The sequence below is a fragment of the Cordyceps fumosorosea genome (genome assembly GCF_001636725.1).
Source record: "Cordyceps fumosorosea ARSEF 2679 chromosome Unknown scaffold_20, whole genome shotgun sequence".
Taxonomy (NCBI): domain Eukaryota; kingdom Fungi; phylum Ascomycota; class Sordariomycetes; order Hypocreales; family Cordycipitaceae; genus Cordyceps; species Cordyceps fumosorosea.
This window is the reverse complement of record NW_017387320.1, coordinates 499,420-525,113: the sequence shown is the minus strand read 5'-3', so window position 1 is coordinate 525,113 and position 25,694 is coordinate 499,420. Positions and strand designations below refer to the sequence as shown.

General features: G+C 57.2%; 9 protein-coding genes across 9 annotated transcripts; 4 read left to right on the top strand and 5 right to left on the bottom strand.

The window, feature by feature from the left end:
• Positions 1-1,298: 1,298 nt before the first annotated feature.
• On the bottom strand, positions 1,299-1,589 carry ISF_07242 (hypothetical protein; the record flags this gene model as incomplete). The annotated part of the gene is made up of 1 exon (XM_018850845.1): positions 1,299-1,589. One exon carries the CDS (start codon positions 1,587-1,589, stop codon positions 1,299-1,301), a length of 291 nt encoding a protein of 96 aa, XP_018702123.1.
• A 979-nt stretch (positions 1,590-2,568) lies between these two features.
• ISF_07241 (hypothetical protein) lies at positions 2,569-3,698 on the bottom strand (the record flags this gene model as incomplete). The annotated part of the gene is made up of 2 exons (XM_018850844.1): positions 2,569-3,371; positions 3,452-3,698. 2 exons carry the CDS (start codon positions 3,696-3,698, stop codon positions 2,569-2,571), a joined length of 1,050 nt encoding a protein of 349 aa, XP_018702122.1.
• A 1,788-nt stretch (positions 3,699-5,486) lies between these two features.
• Positions 5,487-6,041, top strand: ISF_07240 (hypothetical protein; the record flags this gene model as incomplete). Its single annotated transcript, XM_018850843.1, has 1 exon — positions 5,487-6,041. One exon carries the CDS (start codon positions 5,487-5,489, stop codon positions 6,039-6,041), a length of 555 nt encoding a protein of 184 aa, XP_018702121.1.
• A 503-nt stretch (positions 6,042-6,544) lies between these two features.
• Positions 6,545-14,202, bottom strand: ISF_07239 (Beta-ketoacyl synthase; the record flags this gene model as incomplete). Its single annotated transcript, XM_018850842.1, has 8 exons — positions 6,545-7,384; positions 7,447-7,927; positions 7,985-12,137; positions 12,197-12,793; positions 12,879-13,002; positions 13,060-13,143; positions 13,196-13,761; positions 13,812-14,202. The coding sequence occupies 8 exons, from the start codon at positions 14,200-14,202 to the stop codon at positions 6,545-6,547; spliced, it is 7,236 nt and encodes a 2,411-aa protein (XP_018702120.1).
• A 1,009-nt stretch (positions 14,203-15,211) lies between these two features.
• ISF_07238 (DltD N-terminal domain protein) lies at positions 15,212-16,132 on the top strand (the record flags this gene model as incomplete). The annotated part of the gene is made up of 3 exons (XM_018850841.1): positions 15,212-15,223; positions 15,279-15,435; positions 15,498-16,132. The coding sequence occupies 3 exons, from the start codon at positions 15,212-15,214 to the stop codon at positions 16,130-16,132; spliced, it is 804 nt and encodes a 267-aa protein (XP_018702119.1).
• A 919-nt stretch (positions 16,133-17,051) lies between these two features.
• Positions 17,052-17,976, top strand: ISF_07237 (Short-chain dehydrogenase/reductase SDR; the record flags this gene model as incomplete). Its single annotated transcript, XM_018850840.1, has 3 exons — positions 17,052-17,563; positions 17,616-17,732; positions 17,805-17,976. 3 exons carry the CDS (start codon positions 17,052-17,054, stop codon positions 17,974-17,976), a joined length of 801 nt encoding a protein of 266 aa, XP_018702118.1.
• Positions 17,977-18,342: 366 nt separating this feature from the next.
• ISF_07236 (FAD-binding, type 2) lies at positions 18,343-20,076 on the bottom strand (the record flags this gene model as incomplete). The annotated part of the gene is made up of 1 exon (XM_018850839.1): positions 18,343-20,076. One exon carries the CDS (start codon positions 20,074-20,076, stop codon positions 18,343-18,345), a length of 1,734 nt encoding a protein of 577 aa, XP_018702117.1.
• Positions 20,077-20,710: 634 nt separating this feature from the next.
• On the top strand, positions 20,711-22,751 carry ISF_07235 (Cytochrome P450; the record flags this gene model as incomplete). Its single annotated transcript, XM_018850838.1, has 7 exons — positions 20,711-20,927; positions 20,987-21,031; positions 21,089-21,175; positions 21,239-21,361; positions 21,422-21,840; positions 21,903-22,495; positions 22,553-22,751. The coding sequence occupies 7 exons, from the start codon at positions 20,711-20,713 to the stop codon at positions 22,749-22,751; spliced, it is 1,683 nt and encodes a 560-aa protein (XP_018702116.1).
• Positions 22,752-23,096: 345 nt separating this feature from the next.
• ISF_07234 (MFS multidrug transporter) lies at positions 23,097-25,218 on the bottom strand (the record flags this gene model as incomplete). Its single annotated transcript, XM_018850837.1, has 8 exons — positions 23,097-23,410; positions 23,468-23,725; positions 23,777-23,892; positions 23,961-24,314; positions 24,377-24,596; positions 24,659-24,854; positions 24,975-24,989; positions 25,048-25,218. The coding sequence occupies 8 exons, from the start codon at positions 25,216-25,218 to the stop codon at positions 23,097-23,099; spliced, it is 1,644 nt and encodes a 547-aa protein (XP_018702115.1).
• Between the last annotated feature and the right edge of the window lie 476 nt (positions 25,219-25,694).

Sequence of the window (25,694 nt, the reverse complement as noted above, 5' to 3'; positions counted from 1 at the left end):
AGAACCGTGAGGACAATTGACGCTCGCGGTCGACCGACTTGATGCTAGACGGGCTTGCCCTAATCGTTATTGAGCTCAATAATAGTGAGCCAGTTCTCAACGGCGGGACGGTGGAGGACGCGATATGTAGCAATGCAGACATCAAAGTAGAGAGCCAATAATCGGCGGCTTTCCGTAGTACTGGGCAGGCGGATCGGCAGCTGCTCGTCCACGCTGGCAAAGGTCTATCGCCCGCCATGGACAGCGGCTGATCTTCTGCCGACGGCCTGACCGCGTCCGGAATTCTGCGCGCCGTCTGATCTGACAGTCTCTTCCAGGCACGGTGTAGAAAGGTCAATCCAGATGTCGGATCAAACACCTGGCCCTGGATCTCAGCCATGCCCTACCCTGGGGAGGCCCTCGATGGGGCGCCGCTCCGATGAATCACACCGTCATTTGTCTCTCGAATATGAGCCTATACAGCATCATCTGCCGAAGGCGAATGGCCCAGACCCTCCAATATCGGAGCGTCAGGAGAAGACCGAACGGCGGAGGCGGGGGGCGTAGGAGGTCGCCCCCTCGTGTACTTTGCTGTATAGAGACATTGCAGGCCCTTGGCAGAGCACTTTGAGCAAGGTTGATTTCCGCTGCATCTAGCCTTGCGGACCTTGCAAAAGTCACACGCGCGGCTGACTTTCCGAACTTGGAGGGCGTCCCGAGGATGTTTAGGGAGAGGTCGTGGGCAGCCAGGGAGATGCCGTCCGCCGCGGAGGTGCTGAGTGTGCGACGGCAAGACGTTCCTACCTCTGAGCTAACGGGAGTAGGATCCGTAGCTGCAGTGCGGCTTTGAGTGCCTCGGCGATTGGTTCGTCCGTGTATGGCTTCCGGGCTGGCTGTGAATGCATTATGCGCAGTTGCAGAAGCCGTGCATTTAGGTACCCGAGCCCGCTTTTGTCAGGGACATTTGAATGACCCAGCTTCATCTAGATGTAGTGTTAATACATGGCCTTTCCAGGAATGATGAGACTGAAGTCTTTCGTGATGTTGATTCTCGAGTATTCTTTAGGCACTTCTGAATATGTCAAAGGGGGCCTGTTTTTCGGGTGCGTGCAAACGGGCAGGAAATACAGAGGCTAACAGTGGGTTCCGCTTGAACTTGCACCAATAAGAGCACGCCATTCCCTATCAGCTTACTCTCTCAGGGCACTACGACATCTCCCTGTCAAATGTCAAAGTGGTCTCTCTACATACTCCTTACTTGAAAACTAATCGCTGCTGTGCTCCAAGAACAAAAAACTATACCGGAAGCAATACTCGACTCATTTAAGCACCTTGATATCCTTGCCATTTTTTTGCGATGCCAGCGCTGCCGCACAATCACCACAACGCCAGGTGGTAGTCTCCCACCAGTTTCGACGGCCAGGCAAAGGCCAGAACATGATATCCATGAAGCGCTGCATACCCTTCCCGCGACCCTCGACGGTCGTTTTCACCACCTTTCCACAGTGCGGGCACTCAACCGTCTGGCTCACGGGCCGCATGCGCTCGAGGGTAACCGGCGCCCGAGCTGCCGGCTCTTCGGTGGGCATTGTCTCCAGGGTAGCCGCCATTGTTGCGTCGCTCTGGTTGCTGTGCTAGTTAGCATGACCTTAGCGGCCTTGGAGATGAGAAGCGAGACCTGCCCTGTTCAATGAAGGGAACTAGATAATCTCTTGATAAAATGAGGCATTCAAGTAATAAGTGGCCCAAGTTGACAGGATGTAACAATCTGGTGCTTAATATTCAAAGACTTGAAAGGAATGTCGGCTGATATATATACATCACAAGCCATTGGCATTCGTGGTGTAAATCAAGAGGTGACGACGCTTTGGCTCGGGTAAAGGGCCAAGACTCACAAACAGCCCAACGGAACGCCCGACCTGCATCTGCATGTCAGCCCCCAAGGCTTAGCCTTTGCTGCCCATCAATCCAGCCAAATCTGAACGACAGCCTCTCGCTCGTGCATCGGAATACCCCAAATCGCGGGATGGTTTTGCAGATCGCTCGCCCTGACGACAGTGGCGGTGCTGTGCTGACAGAAAACCAATATGCCAAGGCAGCTCTGCGTCGTTGTGCTAACCGGAAGCGGCCGTACCATGCGCTTGCTCCTAGATCTCGCAGTATGCAAATTATAGTAATTTATAAAGTTAATCAAACATTTCGGATATTTACCAAGTCCATCTTGGGATATTCACTTGCCTTCCTGGATAGTGTGTGTTGATGAGGATCGGGAGCACTGTGACGAGTGATTGGGGAAGCCTGTATTTTTGACGGCGAATAAACCGATTGATAAAAATGATATATAATAAACAGAGGATTACGTATGAAACAGGTTAAATGAGGAAAGTTTTCAAGTTAATAAATTTTATACCTAATGGTCGATCTATTTTGGCGTCAAACTTGACCGTAGCTGCCCAGACGCTGAGGCGCTCGTATATTTCCATGCACCGTAACCAAGAAAAGGGTTGACTTTTCTAATTGAATTAAGATCGAAACAAGATGCAAACGTAATGCTACACGGCTTACACACTCCCCTCCCCTCGGCACCAACTAACCAGGAAGTTCCACCAAGCCTTCTTTGTTGGGCTTGTTATCCCCGCAGAGCTCCCCTGGCAGACACTTGCCGTCCACCTCGGCCCTGTCAAACGTGGGATCCTTGGACTCGCGGTCCCGCGGCGCGCGCCTCATCAGCGTGCTCCTCCCCGCGCTCCGCCGTCGCTTCATGAGCCACAGCGCGGCGAGGAAGCCGACGATGCCGAGGACGCCGAGGACCGCGCCGACGACGATGCCAGCGATGATGCCGCTGCCGAGCCGCACCTGCGATGAGGTGGTGTCGCCGCCTCCGCCGGTGCTGTTGTTGATGAGCGGGGTCGTCGAGTTGTTGAGCAGCGGCGGCTCCCCGGAGCTTCCTGCTGGGGGTTTGGTGCTGTCGGAGGGGCTCTGGCTGGCCGTCGCCGAGGCGGAGGCGCCGCTCGATTGCGCCCCGGAGCTCGAGCCCGGCACGGCTGTCGCGGACCCCGCTGCGGACGAGATGCCACTACCGGAAGATGCACCGCTCGATGCGGCGGCGGTTGAGGACGCGGGAGGTGCAGGCGTGGCCGTGGCCGAGGTAGAGGCCGGCACGTCGGTGGCGGTGCTGCTTGGGGCGTCGGTGATCTCGGGCCGGCTGCCTAGCTTCAGTGTGGACGGCTTGTCGCGCGTCTTCCAGTCGTACGAGAAGCGGACGCCATTGAGGCCCCTTTCCTCGTCGTCGAGGTTGCGCAGGTTGTACCAGCAGTTGTCGGAGGAGAAGCCGTTGTTGAACTGGAAGAGCTGGGAGCCGTCGAATGGGTGCGCGTTCTTGTACACGCCCACTGTTGCGGCGCCTCGTGTTAGCTACATAGCAGCCATGGGTGTGGTGTCGGGGAAGGCAGAGAGAGGACTCGCAACGTACTGATGATTTGGTTGGCGCTCTCAGGTTTTCCGTTGTAGCAAAACGCCCACAGGCTGGCGTTGGGGTAGTTGGAGGTGTAGCTGACGTCCATGACGTCCATGTTGTGCATCACGTAGCCCGTCGTGGCCGGGAACACGAAGCTGGCGGACCAGTTGTCTGCTGCCGCGGCCGGTCGCACGTGGTTGAGGAGAGACAGAGACAGAGATGCCATCAGACTCGCCACCGCGGGCCGTGAATTGTGCAACATGATCAATGCTGTGATCTGTCTGTGATCGGTTTGTGGTCCGTATAAGTCGTTGCGCGTCAGGCCCGCCTCAGCTGAGTTCGCAACTCGATGAGAGGCTCAATTATTTCCCCCCCAAAATCAAAGAGACACAACATGTAGAGAACGAAACAATCGAAAAGCAAATGACATCGAGAGGAGGAAAAATAAGAGAAGAAGACAAAATCACCCAACACCGCCAAATGAGTCGAGAGGGGGCCGCTGCATTCGACACAGATTTAAGCGCCCAGGTTGACAAGGGCCGCTTGTCATTGGTTGTAGGCCTCTGCTCGACTCCTCTTGACCCTGCGCAGCTTGATTGGCAAGGAGTAGTTGGATTTTACGCAGTTGGATTTTACGCGCTGGGAAATGGCATGTTCTATTTCAGACCTTCTTGCGTGCTGTTTCTCTTTGATCATGCAGGGGCTCAATCTGGTGTCGGGGCAGACTGGTGCTTTGAGATGTGGTCTTGTCGGAGACTGCTCAGGGAGCGGCGTGCAGAAACTAGCCCAACGGCCTTACCGGGTCGGTGATCCGTGTCGATGCAATATATTTGATTCCAGGCATTAAAATTCCGAACATTAAAGTCCACATCTTCTTTCACAAGCCCAGTGATAGGTGCTCTATATTGCGACTTGTGTGGCGGAGGAAATGTGCTCATACGTACATTCACAGCGCCTAGGCAGGCAGGGCAGCTCTGGCAATGTCCTGTGTAGGCTGGTGTTTATGAAGGAGCAAAAATAGTGGCAAGAATCGGCTGTTCCTAGAAAATAAACCCCAAGTACAAGTTTATCCGAGCATTCCCCTACAGCAACTGCCTCCAATAACCAACCTAGCATCCCGAACCACAGCCTGGGCAAGCGCTTAACCAACCATCCAACCACATAATCCTTTCTCTTGAAACTTAGTCTTTATCCTGGCCCGAACACCGACGCCCTTTCTTCCATTTCCATATGGTAATACGGGCATTTCCCTCACCAATCCACCCCACCGCTGGGACGTCCCCCATAGGCCGGCCCGTCTCAGCCTTCAGCCCAGTATTGCCCATCAAGGGAAATAAGCGGCGCAACATCCGCCGCGTGCCGGATGCCGGATGCATCCTCGGTGTCATATAACATTGAGCATCCTCACGCCAGCCCAAATCGCTGCTGCGCTTTTAGACACGTGGCGGCTCTCTCCCCGAGTCGGCATCGCGACAGCCAGGCCTACGACAGCACAAGACTTGCGATTGAAGCGAGAGATCAGTTCGGCCCCGTACCTGAAGCCTCTCTCGTCGCCGGTCCCTCGTTATGGGGCCTCGTTCACGTCGTATTCCGGCAGGCGGAGACCGGACGAACGTCTGCCTTCTTGGCGTAAGACTCACTTCTCCAGTTCCCCATTTCTGCAAAGGTTCTCACCCGTGTACGCGGTTTCTCGAACAATGGCCCTGGAAATGATCGCCGCCTTTGTTCAGCCCGGAGGGGTGGTGGAGTGGTGAAGCCTCACGAACCCGCAAAAAGCTTCTTTTTAGCCTCGCTTGGGATCGGCACAGCTGAAGACGAAAGGCAGACTCGGGATTCCTTCGCGAAGCTGAGACGAGCCGTGAAGAACCGTCATGTATCTGCTGACCAAATCTGAAATATAAAAGCTGCGTGATTTCCCCTTCTCTGCACTCATCTTCTCCAGCCAAGCCCTCATCACTTACACGCTTCCGAGCCTACACCCTTCGTCTCCTTCCAAGACAGCTCTACCATCTTCAATTTCCCCAAAGGAACAACCATTGCCTATCTCACCATGCGCTTCTCTATCCTTGCACTCGCCGGCCTGCTGCCCGGTGCGCTCTCCGCTGCCGTTGCCGTCGAGTCGCGCGCCGCCCCCGCCACCGAGCTGGACTTCGCCCTCGCCGCCTCCAACTACAACTTCACCGCCGACTTCGCCCCCGCCCTCTCCTACGCGCTGTCCGCCATCTCCGCCATCCCCGACGACGTGCTCGCCTCCAACTCCGACGCCGCCCTCGACGCCTGGCTCGTCGCCAACCACTACCGCACCCCCGGCGGCCTCGACCTCACCACCACCACCACTTCTACCGAGATTGAGGCCCGCGGCTTCTGGAAGGCCACCAAGTGCGTCGCCTCCATCATGTGGGCGATCGGCTCCACGGCCATCCCTATCGCCAAGATTGCAAAGATCAAAAAGTACATCGAGGCCCTCGGCGGCGTCAAGAAGGCTGTCGAGCTGATGCTGGGCGCCACGTCCAAGGCGGAGAAGCTCAAGGCTGGTGGGCAGGCTCTGGTGAGCCTGAGCGCGGAACTGCTGGGCATCGCGAGCGTGAAGTCCAACTGCTTCTGAGAGCCGCGACGCGGCCGAATTGTCACAGAGATGGATGGCGCTGCTATATTGTCAGGCATGATCAAATTAGCTGACATAGATCGCTGAGGTATATAGTATATAAATGATATATATTGGATCGTGCCGGAGACCTCCTCGTAAGGGCGTGCATATGACGCGTGGGAATCTCAAGTGGATGATGATGAAGCTTTTATAAAGCAGAGGCTGCAAGTTCAGGAATGGCGGGCTAGCACCCACCCCTGGTGATAACTGCGTAGTGTACCTCTTAGACGCATAGCCCCGGGGCTTATGGGTTGGCTGTGAGCGTTTAAAAAGACGGATGAGCGTGCTACGGTCCCGGAATGAATTGCGTCCAGGCAGTCTGAGTGTATTCTGTGTCACGGGCAAGAACCGGCGCAAAACGCGAAGAACAGTCTATAACATTCAAGCTCAAGAGAAGATACAATCTATGTAACAATGGTAGTTCTATACTCAAACAGATCCGCAACTTCACATTCTAATTCTTATGCCGCCGGTAGCTTTAGCACCAGCTTCTCGCACAGCGCAATCAGCGAGCTGGCGTTGGTAATGTCCAGCGTTGACAGCTCCGCGCCCAGCTCCGAGCGCACCCAGTTGCGCAGCTCGACCGCCGCCAGCGAGTCCACGCCGTAGGCCATCAGCGACTTGGCCGGCTCCAGCTCCGTCTCCAGCCGCAGGATCTTGGTGATCTGCGCCGCCACCAGCTCTGTCGCGAGCTTGACCAGCGGCGCCCCCGTCGCGCCGCTCGCATGCATCAGCTTGAGCGCCCGGATCGCCTGGTCGCCCTTGCTGCCGCCATCCTTGGCCGTGCCGTCCGCCCCGCCCGCCTGGCTGAACAAGTAGCCGAACCGCGCCTCCCGCTTCAGGTCCGAGTCGTCCGGGAGCGGGTAGCCGATGCCCGTGACGAGCTGCGGCGCGCTGGTCGGGTTGAGCGGTTTGCCCGTCTGCTGCAGGATCGAGTAGTCGAGGATGCTGCGCAGGGTGCCTTCGAGGATCGGCGTCCACTGGCGCTTGTCAAAGTGGCTGTCCATGCCGCCCTGCTCGGCGACGTAGCCGACATCCTCGATCAAGCCGAGATCCACGGCGTTGGCCTGCAGACCGACCGATTGGCGGTAGTACGCAAAAGAGTCCAGGAAGGTGTTGGCGGCCGAGTAGTTGGACTGGCCCTTCTTACCGACGATGCCGGAGATACTGGAGAGGAGGGTGAAGAAGTCGAGGTTCTTGGGCTGGTCGAGCGAGGCGCGGTGCAGAGCCCAGGTACCTTGGATCTTGGCATGGATTGCGGCGTGGTATTCTTCATGCGTCATGATCTCGTATGGTTTATCCTAGTGGTAGCGAGTCAATAACAGAGAAAATACTGGGAGCAGAGGGTAATGGGGAAACTCACTCGAAGAATCATGGCACCCTGAATGACGCCCGAAATAGCTGGGGAAGCCTCCTGGAAAATCTTGCGCACAAAAGTTTCGTCTGCGACATCACCCTTGGCTTCGACAATTTCACAGCCATAGGCGCGGCAGTTGGCCACCGTCTTTTGCGAAGCAGCATCCGCCAAGCCACTTCGAGAGCAGACAATGATGCGACGCGCGCCAGTCTTGGCCATGTGAATGGCCAAGTTGCCGCAGAGGCCCTTAAGACCACCAACGATCAAGTAGGAGGCGGCTGGGTCCAGGGAGAGCTTGCGCACCGCGGGGCGGATGGGGACCTCGACCGGGACGTGCTGTCCGCTGGAGATGACGACCTTGCCAATGTGGCGACCGCTACGAATGTGAGCCAGGGCGGACGGGATGTCGTCAAAACCAAACGTGGTGATGGGCTGGATCGGCTTGACATGACCAGCATTGACAAGCTCAAAGATTTCGCCGAGTAGCCTATATAATAATTAGTACCGATTTCATAGGGTCAAGGGTAAAAATGCCGAGACTCACTTTTCAATCAAGGGTAGGGAGATATCCTTGGTGTAGGAAAAGTCCATGGCACGGAAAGAGCAGTTGCGATCAAACGGCTCCATAGATAGCGAGTTGCGATCAACAATGTCCTTTTTGCCAATCTCGACGAAGATACCACCGTCAGCCGTGATGCGCCACGACTCGTCCAGGATCTCGCCCGTTAGAGAGTTTAGGATGACGTCTACGCCGCGGCCAGCTGTCAGCTTCTTAATCGCAGCTGCAAAGTCCGTGTTGCGTGACGAGAAGATGTGGTCTCTGGGGATGCCGTAGTTGGTGGCCAGGAACTCGCGCTTCTCCTCCGTTCCCGCTGTGACAAAAACCTCGGCGCCCTTGTGCACGGCGAGCTGGATGGCCGAGATGCCGACACCGCCGGTGGCGGAGTGGATCAGGACGGTCTGTCCGGCTCGCAGATTGCCGAGATGGTAAAGGGAGTAGATGGAGGCGAGGTAAACGGACGGAATCGTCGCCGCCTCCTCGAAGCTGATGGTGTCCGGGAAGACGTGGGCCCGTTGGTAAGGCACCTGCAGGCGGTTGGCGTAGCTCCCGTTGGCGAGGAAGCAGACGCGATCGCCGACCTTGAACTTGGTCACGCCAGGGCCCAGGCGCTTGACGATGCCCGCCGCTTCGTAGCCCAGCGTGTACTCGTTCTCGGGGACGATACCCATGGTGACGGCAACGTCCTTGAAGTTGACACCCGCAGCGACAACCTCAACCTCGATGCGTCCCTCTTCCACGGAGACGGCGCTGGTCGAGTTCTCGGCCCAAGTCAACGCGTCAAAAGTACCCATGCGCTCAGCGCGGAGCGAAACCTCCACCTCGTTGGCATGGAGGTCCTGGACGACAAGCTCGGCGCCAAGTTTCTGGACCGACTTGAATTTATTGACCGCGACATCCGGAACGACGCGATGGACGTGAATAGTTCCGTTTCTCTCTGCAAACTCGGTCTCGACGAATTCCTTGTGGCGCGGCTGGAGCAGCTGATCCAGAACGCGCTTGATAGCGTCCTCAGTAGCGGGACCAGTCGTAGATTCGACGTCCAGGGTGACGAGCTGGGCGCTCTGGTCTTCCATGCGGATGACGCGGAAGAGACCCGGGGCAAGCGCCGAGTCGGGGTTCGTCACCGTCAGCTGAGAGCCTTGAGTGATCCAGAGAACCGGGTTGCCGTAGCTGACGAGGGCCTGCAAAGAAGTCCACTGCTCCAGGTTAATGTCTCGCAGGAGGGGCGACTCGAGCTCGTCGAGGACGAGCACGATGCTTCCGTCGGCAGGCTTGGTGAGCGGAAGTCCGTGGCTTGCGACAGCCCAGCCGGCAGATTCCAGAGAGGCCGTGAGAGTGTCGCTCACAGACGACGGCTTCCCGGAGAAGCTGACGATGGACAACTTGCGGGTAGTCTCGACTTGGGCAATGCTCGGGGAGTACAGGTGAGCGACAAGGCTTTCGCCAGATGCAATCTCGACAGGAGATCCAAGCGTCGAAAGCTCGGGTGCGACGAATACCTTGTTCGGGACCGCAGAGAACTTTTCTTGAAGGGCAATGTCGAGATCCAGGCCCTTGATCCCAGCAATATCTTGGCCGGGCAATGGAGTGTCCGCCACAGAGGAGGACTGGATGCTAGGATCCGCAGTTGCAGGTGCACGCGGGGTCTCGAGCACCTCGGGGGATCGGGTCGCCGCAGACGGGATGGAGCCGGACTCCGAAGCCGAAGTGGCAGCCCGGGAGTCAAAGATCTTGCCTTGGGTGACCAGCTTATAGGCGTCACTCTGAGACAGCAGCGGCTCGATCGCTTGAAGTAGGGCACCGGAGTTGCCTTCTCCAAGCTTGACAATAATCAGATCATATGAAGCCGCTTCCAGGCCAAGGTTCTCCTTGGTCTCGCTCAGGAGCAAGAACGAAGTGTTTCGCTTGTCCTCGTACCTTGTCTGGAGATCAACCAGGCTCGGCCCTCCCACGGTAGCCACCGTGTACTCGGCGTACGCAGAGCGTGCAGAGAAAGATTCCTGCACCGTGTCGAACCAGATTGAGGATGCATCCGTAGCGTCGAGGCTGATCTCGAGGACGGAAAGAGCAGGTTTCTTGTGAGCAACAAGGTCAATCGTGGCGTTGACTGCTTCGACAGATTCAAGGCCGAGCAGCTGCGATGAGAGCTGCTGGTCGGAAAGCAGACTAATATCCGCCTTCCACGAAATCTCGTCAAAGGTATGCGGGTCGACCTTAACCTCGGTGTTGAGCTCCGCAAAGTGAAGACCGGTCATGCGAGCGACCAGTTTGCCCGTGCGGGGGTCGTACACGGCGCAGTGAGACATGTAGCTCTTGGCCTCGGACAGGCGGCCGCGGCCCGAGTACTCGGAGCTGGCGAGGGACAGGCCGTCCTGGAGGTCACGGGGCACCTTGTTGATGACGAGGTCGTCAAGCACCGACGGCACGACGACGGCGTTGATGGAGCTGCGCTCACCCGACCACAGCGACGGCGTCACCGTCTGGAAGCAGCCGTCCAGCGAGGCCGGGTGGATGGGGTAGTACGACTGGGGATCCCACTTGGACGCCGGCGGCTCCAGCGCGACGACGGCGCGGCCCTTGCGGCTGCCGCTGAGCGACTCAACGTGCTTGAGCTTCTGAAACGAGGGGCCAAAGCCGTAGCCAATCTCGGACTGCGCCTTGTACCACAGCCGGCCGGCGGTGGGGTGGGCAAGCTCGCCATCCTGACCCTCGGGGATGGAGTCGGGCACCTCGTCCTGCACCCTGACCAGGCCGGAGCAGTGGTCGATGCGGAAGTCGTCCGCGGTGGTGGAGGAGATGACGAATTCGTGCCAGCTCTTGCTGCCAGGCTGCTGGGTCAGCCAGAGCATGACCTCGGTGTCCTTGCCCTCCTCGAGGACTAGGGCCTTTTCGAACTTGACGTTGCGGAACCGGTAGGCCAGATCATTGATGGAAGCGACCTCGGCAGCGGCCGGTTCCACAGCCTTGTGCTTTTGCCAAATCGCCTCCAGCGCCATCGAGATGAAGCCGGAGCCGGGCACCAAGACATCGGCACCCATCTTGTGGTCCTTGAGCCAGGGCACGTTGGCGAGGTTGAGATGCGCCCTCCAGCTGGGTGCCTGCCACGAGGTAGCCAGGACCTTGCTCCCAAGCAGGTCGTGCGAAGTGTACTTCTTGAAGCGCCAGTCTCTGCTCGCAGAGTTCTCGTGCCAGTACTTGATGGAGTGGTTCCAGGCATAGTTAGGCAGGTCGATGATGGTAGACGGTTGCTGGTACTCATTGACCTTGGCGAGGTCAACGGGATGGCCGGCAACGAAGAGGCGCCCAGCAGCGTCGAACAAGGCCTTGCCGGCGTTGGCGCCACGGGACCAGGCGGCGATGTAGGCGACATCGCTGTCCTGCTTCTCCAGAGCCTTCTTGATCTGGGAGATGGGACCGGCCAGAGCGCCCGAGGGACCAATCTCGACCAGCACGGTCGGGGCCTCGGGCGAAGTCAGCATTTCTTGGGCGGCGTCGCTGAACTGGACCGGAGACACCATGTTGCTCTTCCAGTAAAGGGCATCCGCAGCATCCGTCTTCTTCTTTCCGGTGACGGAAGAGAACATGGAGACGCTGGGGTTGCCTTCAGAAGAGCTGAAGCTGTTTGCTTGCAGGAGGTTCTCGTACTCCTCGCCAATGACACCCATGAGCGCCGAGTGGTATGCCAGGTCTACCTGAAGCAGCCTTGCAAAGTGCGAGTCGGCCTTCAGGCTCTGCGCGAGCGCCTCAAGTGCCTCGACCTTGCCAGAGACAGTGACGCTGCCGGGACTGTTGTAGCACGCGACCCAGGCGCTGCCGGCATGGGGCTCGAGGTACGGCTTGACCGCGTCGCCGCCGAGGCCGACAGCAAGCATGCCAACGTTCTGGGCCACGTCCTTCTTGCGGTTGACGGCAGCACGTCCACGATAGAAGGCAGCGACGATGGCGCCAGCGCGGGTGAGGAAGCCGGCGGCATGAGCGGCGGCAATTTCACCAGACGAGTGGCCAATGACACTTTGCGGAGAAACACCCCAAGATTCGAGAACAGCCAGAATGCAGAGCTGGAGAGCGGTCACAAGAGGTTGCGAGAACTCCGGCTGTCGAAGGTGCTCGGCGGAGCGGGCTTGGGTCAACTCGTCTAGTCAAGCTTGTTAGTACGACATTCCAAATAAACAAAAAGGATGCTGTTCTTCTTACCAACGAGCGACCAGGCAGGAGGATCGGGTAGCTTCTGCAGAACCGCATCGAGCTCCTCGAGAATGCTGCGCGTCCATGGGAAGAACTGCAGCAGCTCCTTGCCCATCTGCGGCCACTGGGCGCCCTGACCGGTGAAGACGAGGCCGATGCGGGGCTTCTCCGACTGCTTCTTGCCGAGGACGAACGCGCCATCGTCGAAGTCGGTGGTGCTCGTGGTGAGATACGCGCGATGGAAGAACGCCGAGCGTCTCTCGCTCAGGGTATGGGCCAAGTCGGACAGGGCGACCTTGACGCGGGGGTTGATGAGGTGGTTGGAGAGGGCGCGGATGTTTGCGCGGAGCGAGGCCTCGTCGTTGGCCGAGAGGACGAGAGTATGGGGCCGGGCCTGGTCCGGCTCGTCGTCAAAGTCCAGCTCCGCATCTTCAGAGAGATAGGAGGATACGTGACGAGGCTTGTGGTCGATGGCGGCCTGCTCGATGACGACGTGAACGTTGGAGCCTCCGTAGCCAAACGAGTTGACGCTGGCACGGCGGAGATCTTGGGTGGGCCAGGGGATGGTGTAGCGGCTAGCCTTGACCTTCCAGCCAGCAAAGTCAACTGCGTCAACATGTCAGATGGTGTTCACAATGCTGCGAAATAAAAAGCGTTGCTAAACTTTGGAAATATGTCTTGATGCACGTACTCTTTGGAGAAGGATTCTCAAATGTCGGGTTGCCAGGAATCCGACCGTTCTCAATCGCCAACACAGCCTTGATCAGACCGGAATTACCCGCCGCAGGCTCCGCGTGGCCCAAATTACTTTTAATCTGAAATTGTCAGCCTTTCTATCTTCACAACTAGTGTATACTACACAAATCTCTTACCGAGCCAATAATAAGAGGCTTGTCATCTGGGCGAGAAGCAGCAAACACTGACGCTGCGCCTCTGACTTCGGTGGGATCACCGGCCTGTAATCTCTGTCAGTCACAAACATGAGCGGAAACAGTCAGTGTCCGTTACCTGAGTTCCTGTACCGTGACACTCCAGGTACGCTGTGTCGTTCAAGTTTGTGATGCCCGCATTGGCATACGCCGCGCGAATAGCGACAGCCTGCGCTTCCGCGCTGGGGCTGGCAATACCCGGTGTGCGGCCATCGCTGTTCGTCGACGAGCCGCGGATCACGGCGCGCACCGGATCACCATCACGAATGGCGTCGGACAGGCGCTTGATGATGATGGAGCTGACTGCCTCCGCCTTGACGTACCCGTCCGCGGAAATGTCAAAGGTGTGGCAGAGGCCGGTCGGCGAGTGGGCGTTGCCGACGGCGCCGATGTCCATGACGTGCTCCGGGTTGAGGTAGAGGTTGCTGGCGGCGATGATGGCGGCGTCAACTTCGCCTGTTTTCAGGTACCGGCACGCCACGTCGAGACCGGCGAGGGATCCGGAGCACGCCGTGTCTATCGTCATGCTGGGACCCTTGATGTTAAGGAAGTGGCTGAGTCTGTTGGCCAGGATGGCGCGGCCAACGCCAACTGTGATGTTGGCAGGGCGGTCGTCGGGATCGCGACCCTGCATGTCACCGTAATCTAAAAATAGTCAGTTTTTGAATCACCTGTCTCTACAAAGGAGAACAAACCTGATGCAAAAGAACCAACAAAACATCCCACTGGAGCGCCGTCCAACTTCTCAAGAGGCACACCAGAGTTCTCCAACGCTTCGAATACCACTTCGAGCATTTGTCTCTGATTCGGGTCCATCGCAATTGCGTCCGTCTTGGAAATCTCAAAGAAGGATGCGTCAAAGTCGGCGGGGTCGTGGTCCTCCAGGAACATGCCGCCGAGAGGGCGCATGGTCCGAGGCTTGTGTGATCCATCCCAGTGGGCATCGATGTTGAAGCGGTTCTTGGGGACTTTGTTGGAAGCGATGCCGCCTCTCTCTAGAAAGTCCCAAAGCTTGCGAGGGTTGGAGTTGCCGCCAGGAAGGCGGCAGGAGAAGCCAATAATGGCAATTGGTTCTTGGCTCGTCATGGTGGTGTAAACGAAAGTCTATGGAGACGTAACGCGAGAGCCTTGTATGTACAAAAATGTCTGCTTAACAGAAGATGAAAGAGTCTATAGAATTGAGAAACATTTTTTTGATCTGAGGATGCTTTCTTTTTATTTGCGAATAGTTACTAGCTTCAACTTGTCAAGATCCCGGTTGTCCGGTCTATCAAGGAATCATTCCGGATTTGGCCAACGATACAAGCCACGTTTCTCCGTCTTATTCGAGCCATCACTGCGAAAGAGGGCTCTCGGAACAATTACACCAAGTCTGTCGTAAACATCACAAGAAAATTACTCATAGCTGAATCTTCAACGAGCCTCAGTAGCGCTCAGCCGTTCAGCTTGCGCAAGATGTGCAGGTCTGACACGATAACCAGTCATGGCCATTTCATCGTCCCGCATGATTTCGCAATACTGATAGTCCTGATAACCACGTGTTTTTTCCTAATCGGAGCTGTAGTTCTAGAATGATTCGGCACTCGTGCGCCACTCCTTGGCCGTTGAAGCTGTGAGCCTTATGCGACCTCCTGCACGGTCAGAGCGCTGGTCAGCGTGTTATTCTATCTGTGGATCACCTTCAGCCTCACTCTTACTCGAGGTTATTTGTGGTAATGATAAAATAAGTTATATCCGAATCGGGCGAATTCTCCGCCGAGATTTGGCAGACCCACGATGAGGTGTAAGCCAATGAATGAGATGGAGGAGCTTAGGCTTCTGTATAGTATCTATATTGTGAAAGAATACGACTTGACTGCTTGATGAAGCGACAAGACTTGTAAGTTTAATTATATCGTTATTTTTACTCCCATTTGTTTTCTTAACCTTTTTCTTCCCCTCGTTTTTGATGTTGTAACTTTGAACGTCTCGGGTACCAATACTTTGTGCAATCACGATGCCTTCTTCATTTCAGGTTGTGGAATGCAAAGCCATTGATGGCACTATCATCAGGGGACGGTTCTACGCCGTTGACGGCAAAGGACCAGCAATCATCATGACTCCCGGGGTATGCCTAGCTGTGAGATTTCCCTTCAATCACTCTTGCTAATTTTGTCCGGTAGTTCAACTGCGTCAAGGAGATGCTGCTCCCGGACATTGCGGAGACATTTCAGTCGCAAGGCTTCAACACCTACATTTACGACCCTAGAAGCATTGGCGATAGCGACGGTACTCCAAAGAACCTCATTGACCCACTGCAACAAGCCGAGGATCTTGCAGGTAAGTCGCCCAACGCTGAGCAATTTGTGCTGCATTTCCGGGCTGGACTGACAACTTGACAGACATCGTCACTCACATTTCGTCGCTCCCCAGCGTTGAACCTTCTCAGATCGCCCTCTGGGGCATGTCTTTTGGCGGCACCGTCAGCGCCTGCGCCGCCGCCGTCGACCGGCGCGTCAAGGCGCTCGTCATGGTCTGCCCGATCCTCAGCTTCTACCAGGCCGACAAGCGCGACAAGGCGTTCGCGCAGCTGATTCGCGACCGGCAGTCGCAGCTGCGCGGCAACGAGCCTTTCATGCTGCCGCCGTTCAACAGCAAGGGCGAGAACCCAATCGGCATGGCCGGTTCGGGCGGGCCTGGTGGCGTGGAGGCGTACGGATTCATGGGCGCCGTCATCGACCGCGGGGCGCCCAACTTCCGCAACAAGATCGCGCTGCAGACCTACCAGAAGCTGGCCATGTGGCAGCCCAAGGAGATTCTGAAGCTGGTAGACAAGACGCCGGTCATGATGGTGACGCCCGAGTTGGATACCATGTCGCCGCCGGAGGAGCAAAAGGCCGCGTTCGAGGTGTTTCCGCAGACCAAGAGGTTCTTGGAAGCCAAGGGCAAGGGTCATTTAACTGTGCTCAGCGGCGAGGGGTCGGTCGAGGTGGTCGATGCCATGACGGAGTTTGTACGGGAGAGCATTGGAAGTTAGATTGACTATTTGCTGGAGGGAAGAAGGAATGCAAGGGGGGTACGTGCTCAGAGCGTCAGATGGTGAGAGGGATTTTGCGCATTGACTCGTATTCTACCACGACATGGCTATTTACACACAATGATACAGAACAGAGAAAACTAGAATAGACAGTTCACATACATTAAAAGACTTTCCTAGACAGTGAGTCTCAAGTCGCGCTTGTTCCTGGTTTTGTTCTTTATATATTTGTTCCCGAATCTCTTCGCTGTGTTGTGCTTGTTCTAGTGGTCTACTACAGTTGTATTCTGTGCTGTTTCGACTGAACACAGTGGACTGCCTTGGAAAAGGGACTGCCCTGTCCGTCTCTTGGGAGGCACAACTGAATTGCCACCAGAATTGATTTCTAATGCCATTCACTCGAATAGCTTGTGCTTGGAAATCCAAGTCGCACAGGTTTCACCTGTCAGAATATCCAGTAACTTCCATATCTCGCAGGCACTTATACGCTAATAATAAGCATTTCCAAATCGGGCAATTGCTTACGCTGCAGGGATTACTCTGGCGAGCTGTGATTGGTCAAGGGTAATGACGGCTTTCGGCAGCGAGACCCGCCGATCAAACAAGGCGGATTCGATTTCTTTCATCTTTTATTATGCATGGTCAAGAAAGGACAGACGATTGCGACATCAGAATAAGCAACGGACTTGATACTGCTATCGCCTGCCGCCGTCGGGTAAGCCTGGCCTGACTGCCAGATTTCTTATTCGATAATTACTAATTCATCAAAAAATTGTCCATAGCTAAAATGGAAACCGCGAGCTGGCACAACCTGGCGGACTCTAGACACCCCAACTCTGATCGATCTCGTACCTAGCGCCACAGCGATCAACGAACCCTTCCCTGTCCGACCATCACCACCAGCAGAACACCACACAATATGGCCTCACCGACCATCGTCCTCATCACCGGCGCCAGCCGTGGCATCGGCCGCGGTATCTTCGAGCTGTACGCCGCCAAGCCCAACCACACGCTCATCGCCGCCAACCGCAACCCGGAGGACGGGCCTTCGCAGGAGCTGCTCAAGCTGCCCACCGCCGCCGGCACCACCGTGCAGCTGGTCAAGGTCGATGCGACCGACGACGACGACGCGCGCAAGGCGGTCGAGACGCTGAAGTCGCGCGGCATCGATCATATTGACACCTTGATCGCCAACGCGGGCAAGGCGACCGCCTGGCCGAAGCTCCAGGACGCCAAGATCGCGGACATCCAGGACCACATCAACACCAACGTCTACGGCTTCGTCCGCCTGTACCAGGCGGTGCTGCCACTGCTCAAGGCTTCCAAGGACGCCAGGCTCATCATGATTGGCTCCAGCGCTGCGTTCCTAACGGCAAGTACTAACTGCGTCTCTGTTGTGCACGGCCAAGTTACTGACAACTGGAACAGTGAGTAATCGCCCTGTATAGATGGGTAACAGAAAAACTAAATCTAACATTACTAGGAACGCGATTGCCTTCCCGAATGCCGTCTATGGCCCTACCAAGATTCTCCAGCACTGGTACACCAAGACCATTGCCATTGCCGAGCCGTGGCTCACGGCATTCCCCATTGATCCTGGGTAAGTTTGCCTACCTATTATATAGTCATCACAGCCGCAATCGTCGGTCGCTAATCTCGACAACCTTGGCAGTTTTGTCCAAACGGAAATGGGAAACCGCGGCGCCCGAGCCTTTGACCTCGAACAGGCCAGCATTACGGTGGACGAGAGTGTGCAGGGCGTCGTCAAGGTCATTGACGCGTCCACCAAGGAGACGCATTCCGGCAAGCTCTTCCTGTGGACTGGCGAGGAGGTACCGTGGTAAATAATTTCTAGAGGTAGTGCATACGTTAAGCACTTGGAACATTTTAAATATCATACACTTGATGCTTTCAATGTTTCCGTTTGCCGCGTCTTTGTATGTACAGTACCAGTCGGCAGCTTACTGTATGTACTGTAGTTAAAGTGCAAGCGCTGTTTTTTAAGGGCTCACCCGCTGTAGAGTGTCTGTAAGTGGCGCGATGTTGCCTTGTAGCTGCCGCCACTGCACCACTGCAACTGAGATCAACAAGAGTAGCAAGTAGTTCCCTATGTGCCTCTATTCTCCAGTAAATTCTACTATAGATATCTGACTTCTATATTTACGCATTCTAAGGTGGCAACACCATATCTCATTTTACCTCTTGCAGTCCTACTTTCTGCACAGCCTTCCGTCCGATCGCCGGACCCAGGCGTCGCTGCCCACCGACGCCGGGCCGTAAAGAACGCCCTGCGCGTCGTACCTCTTCTTCACCCGCAGCAGCTTGTCATAATTCGCCCCGAAATAGTCCTCCTTCCATTGCGGATTATCAAACGTCGCCTCGTTTATATACGCGCCGCTGCCCGCCGGCGTCGCCGTCCGCAGCAGCTCCTGGTGCGCGTTCATGTCCGCCTGCGCCGCCACCAGCCGCCCGGTCGGCGCGTCCCCCGGGTACACCTCCTCGATGATCAGGTGGTACAGCGCGTCGCGCCATGCCGGCAGCACCGCGTTGACGGTCTCGCCCGGTGCACGCCCGCGGTTGGCGTTGCCGGCGACGCCGTTGACGAAGGTCCCGCGCGCCGCGCTCGCGATTCCCCGTATCGCCGCCACCACCTGCGGCAGGTTCCGCCGCACCGCGTCGCGGCTGACCAGGCGCCCGCCGATGGTCTCGTTGTTGAAGTACGACCCGTACGGCAGCTTCGGGTTATACCGTTCGTAGTGCGCGAGGTAGCTCGGCTGCGCGTTGGTCTCCAGCGTGTAGTTGAACCCGAGCGTCGCGACCTCCTTCAGGAACGGGTCCAGCGCGGCGCGCACGTCGTCGGCCCCGCGGTCCGCGTAGGTCACCTGGCTGAGCTGGAAGACGGCGTCGGAGATGTGGTAGACGCTGGTGAAGCCGGGCAGCGCGTCCAGGCGGAGCAGGTGGCGGTGCCAGGCGGCCACCACGCCCCAGAACGCCTCCGTGTCGTTGCCGGCGCTCACGGTGAGCGAGGCGCCGGCGACGGGCCCGTCGCGGTGCGCGCGCGTGGTCACGGACAGCACCACGCCGTAGGTGCCGCCGCCGCCGCCGTTGAGCGCCCAGAACAGGTCCGCGTTGCGCGTCGGGCTCGCCACCAGGTGCTTCCCGTCCACCGTCACCACCTCCACTTCAAGGGTATTGTCCGCCGCGAGGCCGTACGTGCCCAGCAGCGGCCCGTGCCCGGCGCCCTGGAAGTACCCGCCGGCGATGCCCACGGTCGGGCAGTACCCGCCGACGACCCGCAGGCCGCGCGCCGCGGCCGCCGGGTATGCCTCGAACGCCTGCACGCCGGCGCCGAGCTTCACCGCGGGGCCGGTGTACCGCGCGCTGGTGTAGTTGAGGAAGCTGATGGACTTGAGGTTGTGCGTCCATAGCGCGAGCGAGCCCTGGCCGGTCGAGCGGCCGAGATAGTCGTGCCCGGTGTTCTTGACCTGCACGCGGACGTTGCGCTCCTTGGCGAATTGCAAGCCGGCGACGACGTCGGCGGCTCCGCTGACGTTGATGGCATACGAGGCGTAGTTACCGAGCAGGCAGGGCGCGGAAGGGCCGGTGAAGGGCGTGCACGAGTTGTTGGCCCAGAACGGCGACATGACGCTGACCGGGTCGGAGAAGTACGGGGCCTGTTCCGTCCAGCGGCCGGCGAGGTCAGCGCAGGCCACCTCGTCGTAGTCGGCGCCGTGGCAGACGTGCGCCAGGGGCTCGCCGGGGATCAGGCGGCCCTGGACGGTCGTGTTGAGCCGGCTCCATGACGCAGGCGACGGCCACTCACGGTCCTGGGGCAGGTACCGGCATGAAGGTGGCGCGGTACGGTTCGATGGGTGTTGCTGTGGCAGAGACAGTGCCGAGGGTGCGAGGGCGAGCAGGCAGAGAGACACTGCAGAGCGAAACATTGTGATGTGATGAGACTTGCATCCAAGACACGGTCAAGGTGGTATCCATGGAACCCTCCACATGGCTTCTAGCTACATATTCAAGTAGTATTGCATGAGAGACTGTTTGACCGCCAGCCGCATGTCGACCCTGCCATCAGGCAAGGCTGTCAAGAGCCGGACTGTAAGCCTGGGGCTGTGATGGGGGCAGTATTAGTGCGGCTGAACAAGGCCCCAGTCCGTGACTGCTCAGGCGTATTACGAGCTCCCCGTTGTTGCTGATGATGCATTAGCTGCCCTATTTTTCGTCTTGAGCTTATTCGCGAGCTGAGCCCAGGGTTTCTCAGCTAAACCCATACTGTAGTGCAGAATCCGTTCCTGTTCGGCCGCGGGCACGTAATGACCCGATTCTCTTACTGGATTCCCTTCCCTCAGTAAGCAGATCGGCTATCGCAACGCTGTAATTCCTGGCGCATCTCACTCCGAGACATCTAGAGGCTGAGGCTCGCAATCAGGCTGTTTTTAGCGTGCCGCATCCCCCCCAAAAGTTATAGTCACGTATGGTTATAGTTGCCATAACTATAGACTGACGTCCCGCGCAGCGCCGGATTGCACAGACGGTAACCAAGAAACGACAGAATCAGAGTTATTGACCATGTCTCAATTTTCGAACCCGACAGATCCAAGAGAGTGGAAGACCATGGCAGCAAACAACTTCGTGACCACTGCCCAACCTGTTCTGCAAACGCTGCAGCAGGGTCTGGATGACGCTGTCCAGGCGTGGAGGGTGGAGGGGCTACTGTCGTGGCCGACCGTGTATCTCGTTGCCACGGCTGTCGTGACATATTGGGCCTGCTTGGTAGGACATCGATGTATGTCAATGGACACTTGATAAATTCAAAACGATTACAGAGCTAATTTTTTGACTTAGTATTTTTGCATCCGTTGGCCGGCATCCCCGGTCCCAAGTTCGCGGGTAAGATCAGCAGGCATTGACCTGGCCAACTTGTAAGCTAACCTTCACCAACAACAGCCTTGACATACTGGTATGAGATTTACTATGACGTCTGGCTGGGCGGCCAGTACTTTCGCAAGGTCAAGCAAATGCATGAGAGATATGGTATGAGCCTTGTTCGCTCGAGTGTCTGTCCCGTCAATAGTAAACTTACATGTCGTGTTCCAGGCCCTATTGTGCGAATCAACCCCGACGAGGTGCACTTCAACGACCCCGACTTTATCGAGCCGCTCTACCCCAGCGCCAAGCGCAAGACGAACAAGTCTGTCATGACTGGTCGCCGCACTGGAAGTAGGTCGCCATTATATACAGAGAGAGAGAAAGCGAGTTGAATGACTCACACCCACCCAGCGCCCAACTCCCTCGCCGGCACCGCCGACCACGACACCCACCGCCTCCGCCGCGGCACCATCTCCGGATTCTTCTCCACGGCCAGCATCCGCCGCCTCGAGCCCATCATGAAGGCCGACCTGCGCAAGCTGCTCGCCCGCATGCACGAGGCCGGCGAGACAGGCGAGATTCTCAAGTTCCACATCGTCCTCAAGGCGTGCGCCTGCGACATCGTCACCCAGTACGCCTTTGGCACCTCATTCAACTTTTTGGGGGAGAAGGACTTTGCCGCGCCGTACATCGAGGCCACCGACGTCTTCCACTTCTTCAACCACGCCATGTGCCACTTCCCCATCGTCGGCTACCTTCTGGGCGCGTCGCCGGACTGGCTCATCAAGGCCGTGTTCCCGGGTCTGACGGAGATGTGGAACAAGAAGACGGTAGGTATTCCTTCTTGTCTTCTCTTTTTCTTCCTCGCCCTTTCTGCTAACCAGTGACCCAGATGTGGTACGACGAGGTCGAAAAGATCCGCAACTCGCCCAACCCGGAGCGCATCAAGAGCACCATCTTCGAGGGCGTCCTCTCCAGCCGCCTGCCCGACGAAGAAAAGACCAGCGCGCGCCTCGCCCACGAGGCGCAGCTCGTCGTCTTCGCCGGCCAGGGCACCACCGCCTACACCCTCAGCGCCGCCATCTACCAGCTCCTCGCGCACCCCGCCGAGCTCGCCAAGGTCAAGCGGGAGCTCGCCGACGCCCTCGCCGGCCTCGCCGCCGACGAGGTGCCCGCCTACTCGCAGGTCGAGACCCTTCCGTACCTGCAGGCGGCCATCCAGGAGACTCTGCGGCTGCACCCGGGCGTCGTCGCCCGCCTGCCGCGCGTGTCCCCGACGGAGCCGGTGGTCTACCAGGACAAGAAGAGCGGAAGCGAGTACGTGATCCCGGCGGGCACCACGTACAGTATGACGGCGCAGATCGCGCACACCAACGAGGCCGTCTTCGCCGACCCGGACAGCTTCATCCCCCAGCGGTGGATCGACAACCCGCGACTCGACCGCGCCTTCATCGGCTTCGCAAGGGGCACGCGCAATTGCATCGGGTGAGCAACTCTTCTTCATTGTGCTAAAACGGTGCATCCTTGCTAATTATGAGATAGTATGAACTTTGCCAAGCAGGAGCTGTCTATCATCCTGGCTACCATCCTGCACAAGTACGACTTATACCGCGGCCAGGACGGTCCCACGCTAGAGCTCTACGATACGACCCGCGAGCGGGACATTGATTGTGTCCGTGACATGATCATTCCCTTTCCCGCGGCTGGCAGCCCTGGCCTTCGGCTCAAGATCCGAAACTAGTGTGAATACTGGGCGGGGGGGAGAAAGCGTGGCTGCAGGGCATCTAGAAGATTGCTTACAGCTTGCTTACTGGAGATGACTGATTATTCGGGGGCTATAGTAAATTTAGGAAACTAGTTTTGGGAATTTTTCCAAGTTTATATCGTTAGAATTCGATATTTCTGAATTAAAATTATATCTATGTTTTTATTATTCCAGCAACTAACCATCGCCATGTGCCAAGTAACTGTCGCAGCACACGCCAGATTCCACTCCCGCTAACGAAGGACTCAATTTAACCTCCCTTGGTCTAATATGGGCGCCGATTAAGATAACATGCGTATGCCTAATTCTAACTAAAATTGATTACAAAGCCGCCATAACATTTACCTTGGAGCCGTTTGACAAATTCCGTATCGGCGCGATGAAGCTCGCCAGGAACGCGCAGCCTGCAAACCCCACGCCCAGCGCAAAGGTGTCCTTAAGCGCTCCGAGATACGCCTGCAAGACCGCGTCGATGTCTGCCGCAGATACCTGGGCTCGCAGATCTGACGCGCCGATGGTAACGATCCGCGCGGCGTCGATCCCAGGCGCGATGCTGTGGAGGTAATACAGCAGTCGGTTGATGAAGGCCGATTGGCCGGCCGAGATGCATACCGCGCCGCCGGTCATCTGGAAGACTAAGAGCTGCGTATCAGCATGTGTAAGATTAAACACTGTGCGTCGGTATTGCTTACAGAGGATGATGGCGGTGCTCGCGGAGATGTCTTCTGGGGCGGACATTGCTTGGGCGACGATGACGGGAACCTGGATCGCCAGGCCTTGTCCGGCGCCGAGGAGCATCTGGTATCCCAGCGGGCGGGCGAGCGGTGTGTGCATGCCCATGGTATACAGCAGACCAGCCGCGACAGTACAGGCCGCGCTTCCTGCTGCCATGTATACGGTATAGTAACCGTAGATGGTGATGAGGAAGCCCGAGATGATGGCGAAGAAACCTGGTCGTCCCGGTCAGCGCGCAGACCTCACACGGGCAACATGGCACTTACAAGCTCCGAAGATGAGTGGCAAGTTGTAAATTCCACTTTGTGCCGCCGAGTAGTTGTCAATGGACTGGAAGTAAATTGGAATGTAATACGTGAAGAAAAAGTTCATCCCGTTTTGACTAGTTCAGGCGGAGAAGTTAGCAAAACCGTCCAAGCTTCTTTAATGGGCAACATCAGGGCAACTGACAAGAAGGCAAAGGCAGCCACCCCGTAAATCACTCTCTTGGACAGGATCCGGGGCACGAGGGACGCCCTCTCGCCCTGCCACACCTGCACCCCGATAAACAGGCCGCTCGCCACCACCGACACGACCAGGCAGGCGATCACGGACGCCGAGTCCCACGGGCGGCTCGCACCCGCCCACTGCGTCACCAAAAAGAAGCACACCATGGCGACGACCGCGAGCGCCACGCCGAGCAGGTCCAGCTGCAGCAGGATCTCGGAGAGCCGCGCCGGCACCGGCCGAGCCGCGGCGGGTGGCTTAAAGGAAAGCAGGATGAGGGCCAGGCTCAGGCCGCCGATCGGAAGGTTGATGTAGAAGCTAGAAACGAAGTCAGCGTCTACTTCTCCTGCGATGAACGGGCGCAATTTGCGCAGACTTACCACCATCGCCAGCTGATTTTGTCGGTAAAGACACCACCGATCAGCGGGCCGGCCACGCTCGCGACCGCGTAGGAGACGCCGACCAGGCCGGTGTACCGGGCCCGCAGCGCCGGCGGCACGATGAACGCGATGATCGTGTACGTTCCGCAGTAGAGACCGGCGCCCCCGATGCCGGTGACGGCTCGTCCGATGATGAGTGCAGTGCTGTCCTTGGCCGTGGCTGTTGGGACAATACTACGTCAGTTATTGTAGAGCGAGAGGCGCGCAAACTTGTGAACCTACCACAAACCAGGCTGCCTACTTCGAACACGACGCCTGCTGCGAGGTACGTGTACTTTAAATGGCAGTATCGGTACAGCTTCCCCCAGAACGACTGGAAGGCGGCCAGTGTCAGGAAGAACGCGGAGCCGTACCACCCGACCTGGTCGATGGCGCGGAATTCATCTGTAATTTTAGGAATGGCCGTGGCCACAATGGTCTGCCATGCGATTTCCAGTCAGTTTTTTTTCTGTGTTCCTTTTTGCTATTTTGCATTCATTCAAGGCAGGCCCATTTGGCCAGAATGGACACTCGCCAGGACCCAGAGCCGTGTACATACCATATCAAGCGCTGCCTACATGTCGACTGTTAGCTGCGTCGGAACATCTTGGAACAATTAATTGGTAGCATACCAGAAACAAGCATAGCAATATTCCCAACACCACAAATACCAATTGCAGGCCATGAGGATACTCTTCTTCCTTGGGCTCAACTACTAGTGCCGCCGCCTCGAGGTTCGTCACCGGTGTTGTCTTCTCATCCTCGACACGCTGGTCCGACGATACCGTGGTAGTAGCACTCATGATGCGCGGATTGTCCCAAGCCAGCTACACCTAGCTAGCCAATGTCGCAATATTTTCGAGCTTTTTTTCCCTCTCAGTCTTTTACTAGAATCGCTCAAAACTCCGAAATCCTCATACAAGTCGGGTCCATATGGGGGGGTGTGAGGGCGAGGGTGCTGATAACATGGGCCATGTGCTTACCCGAGCCGCCAAGCTCCCTCGGGGGCGGAGGGCAGAGCAAGCAAAAGCCTTACCAGAGGCCCAAGCCAGGAGTAAGATCTCGCTACCAGACTTTTAGCGCATAGATTACAAGATAGAGGGCTGACCCGTCATGCAAGGTAAGCATTACGCTCAGAGCGCCGGCGGGGCCTCGAGACATCAGCCGCACCGCAGTTCGCACGGCGGGAGCCAAAAGGACATGTTGGCACGGGAAAGGGACGGAATGAAAGAAAATTGCGAATTGGGTCGAGCAAATTGCGATTACGCAAGGGGGCAAG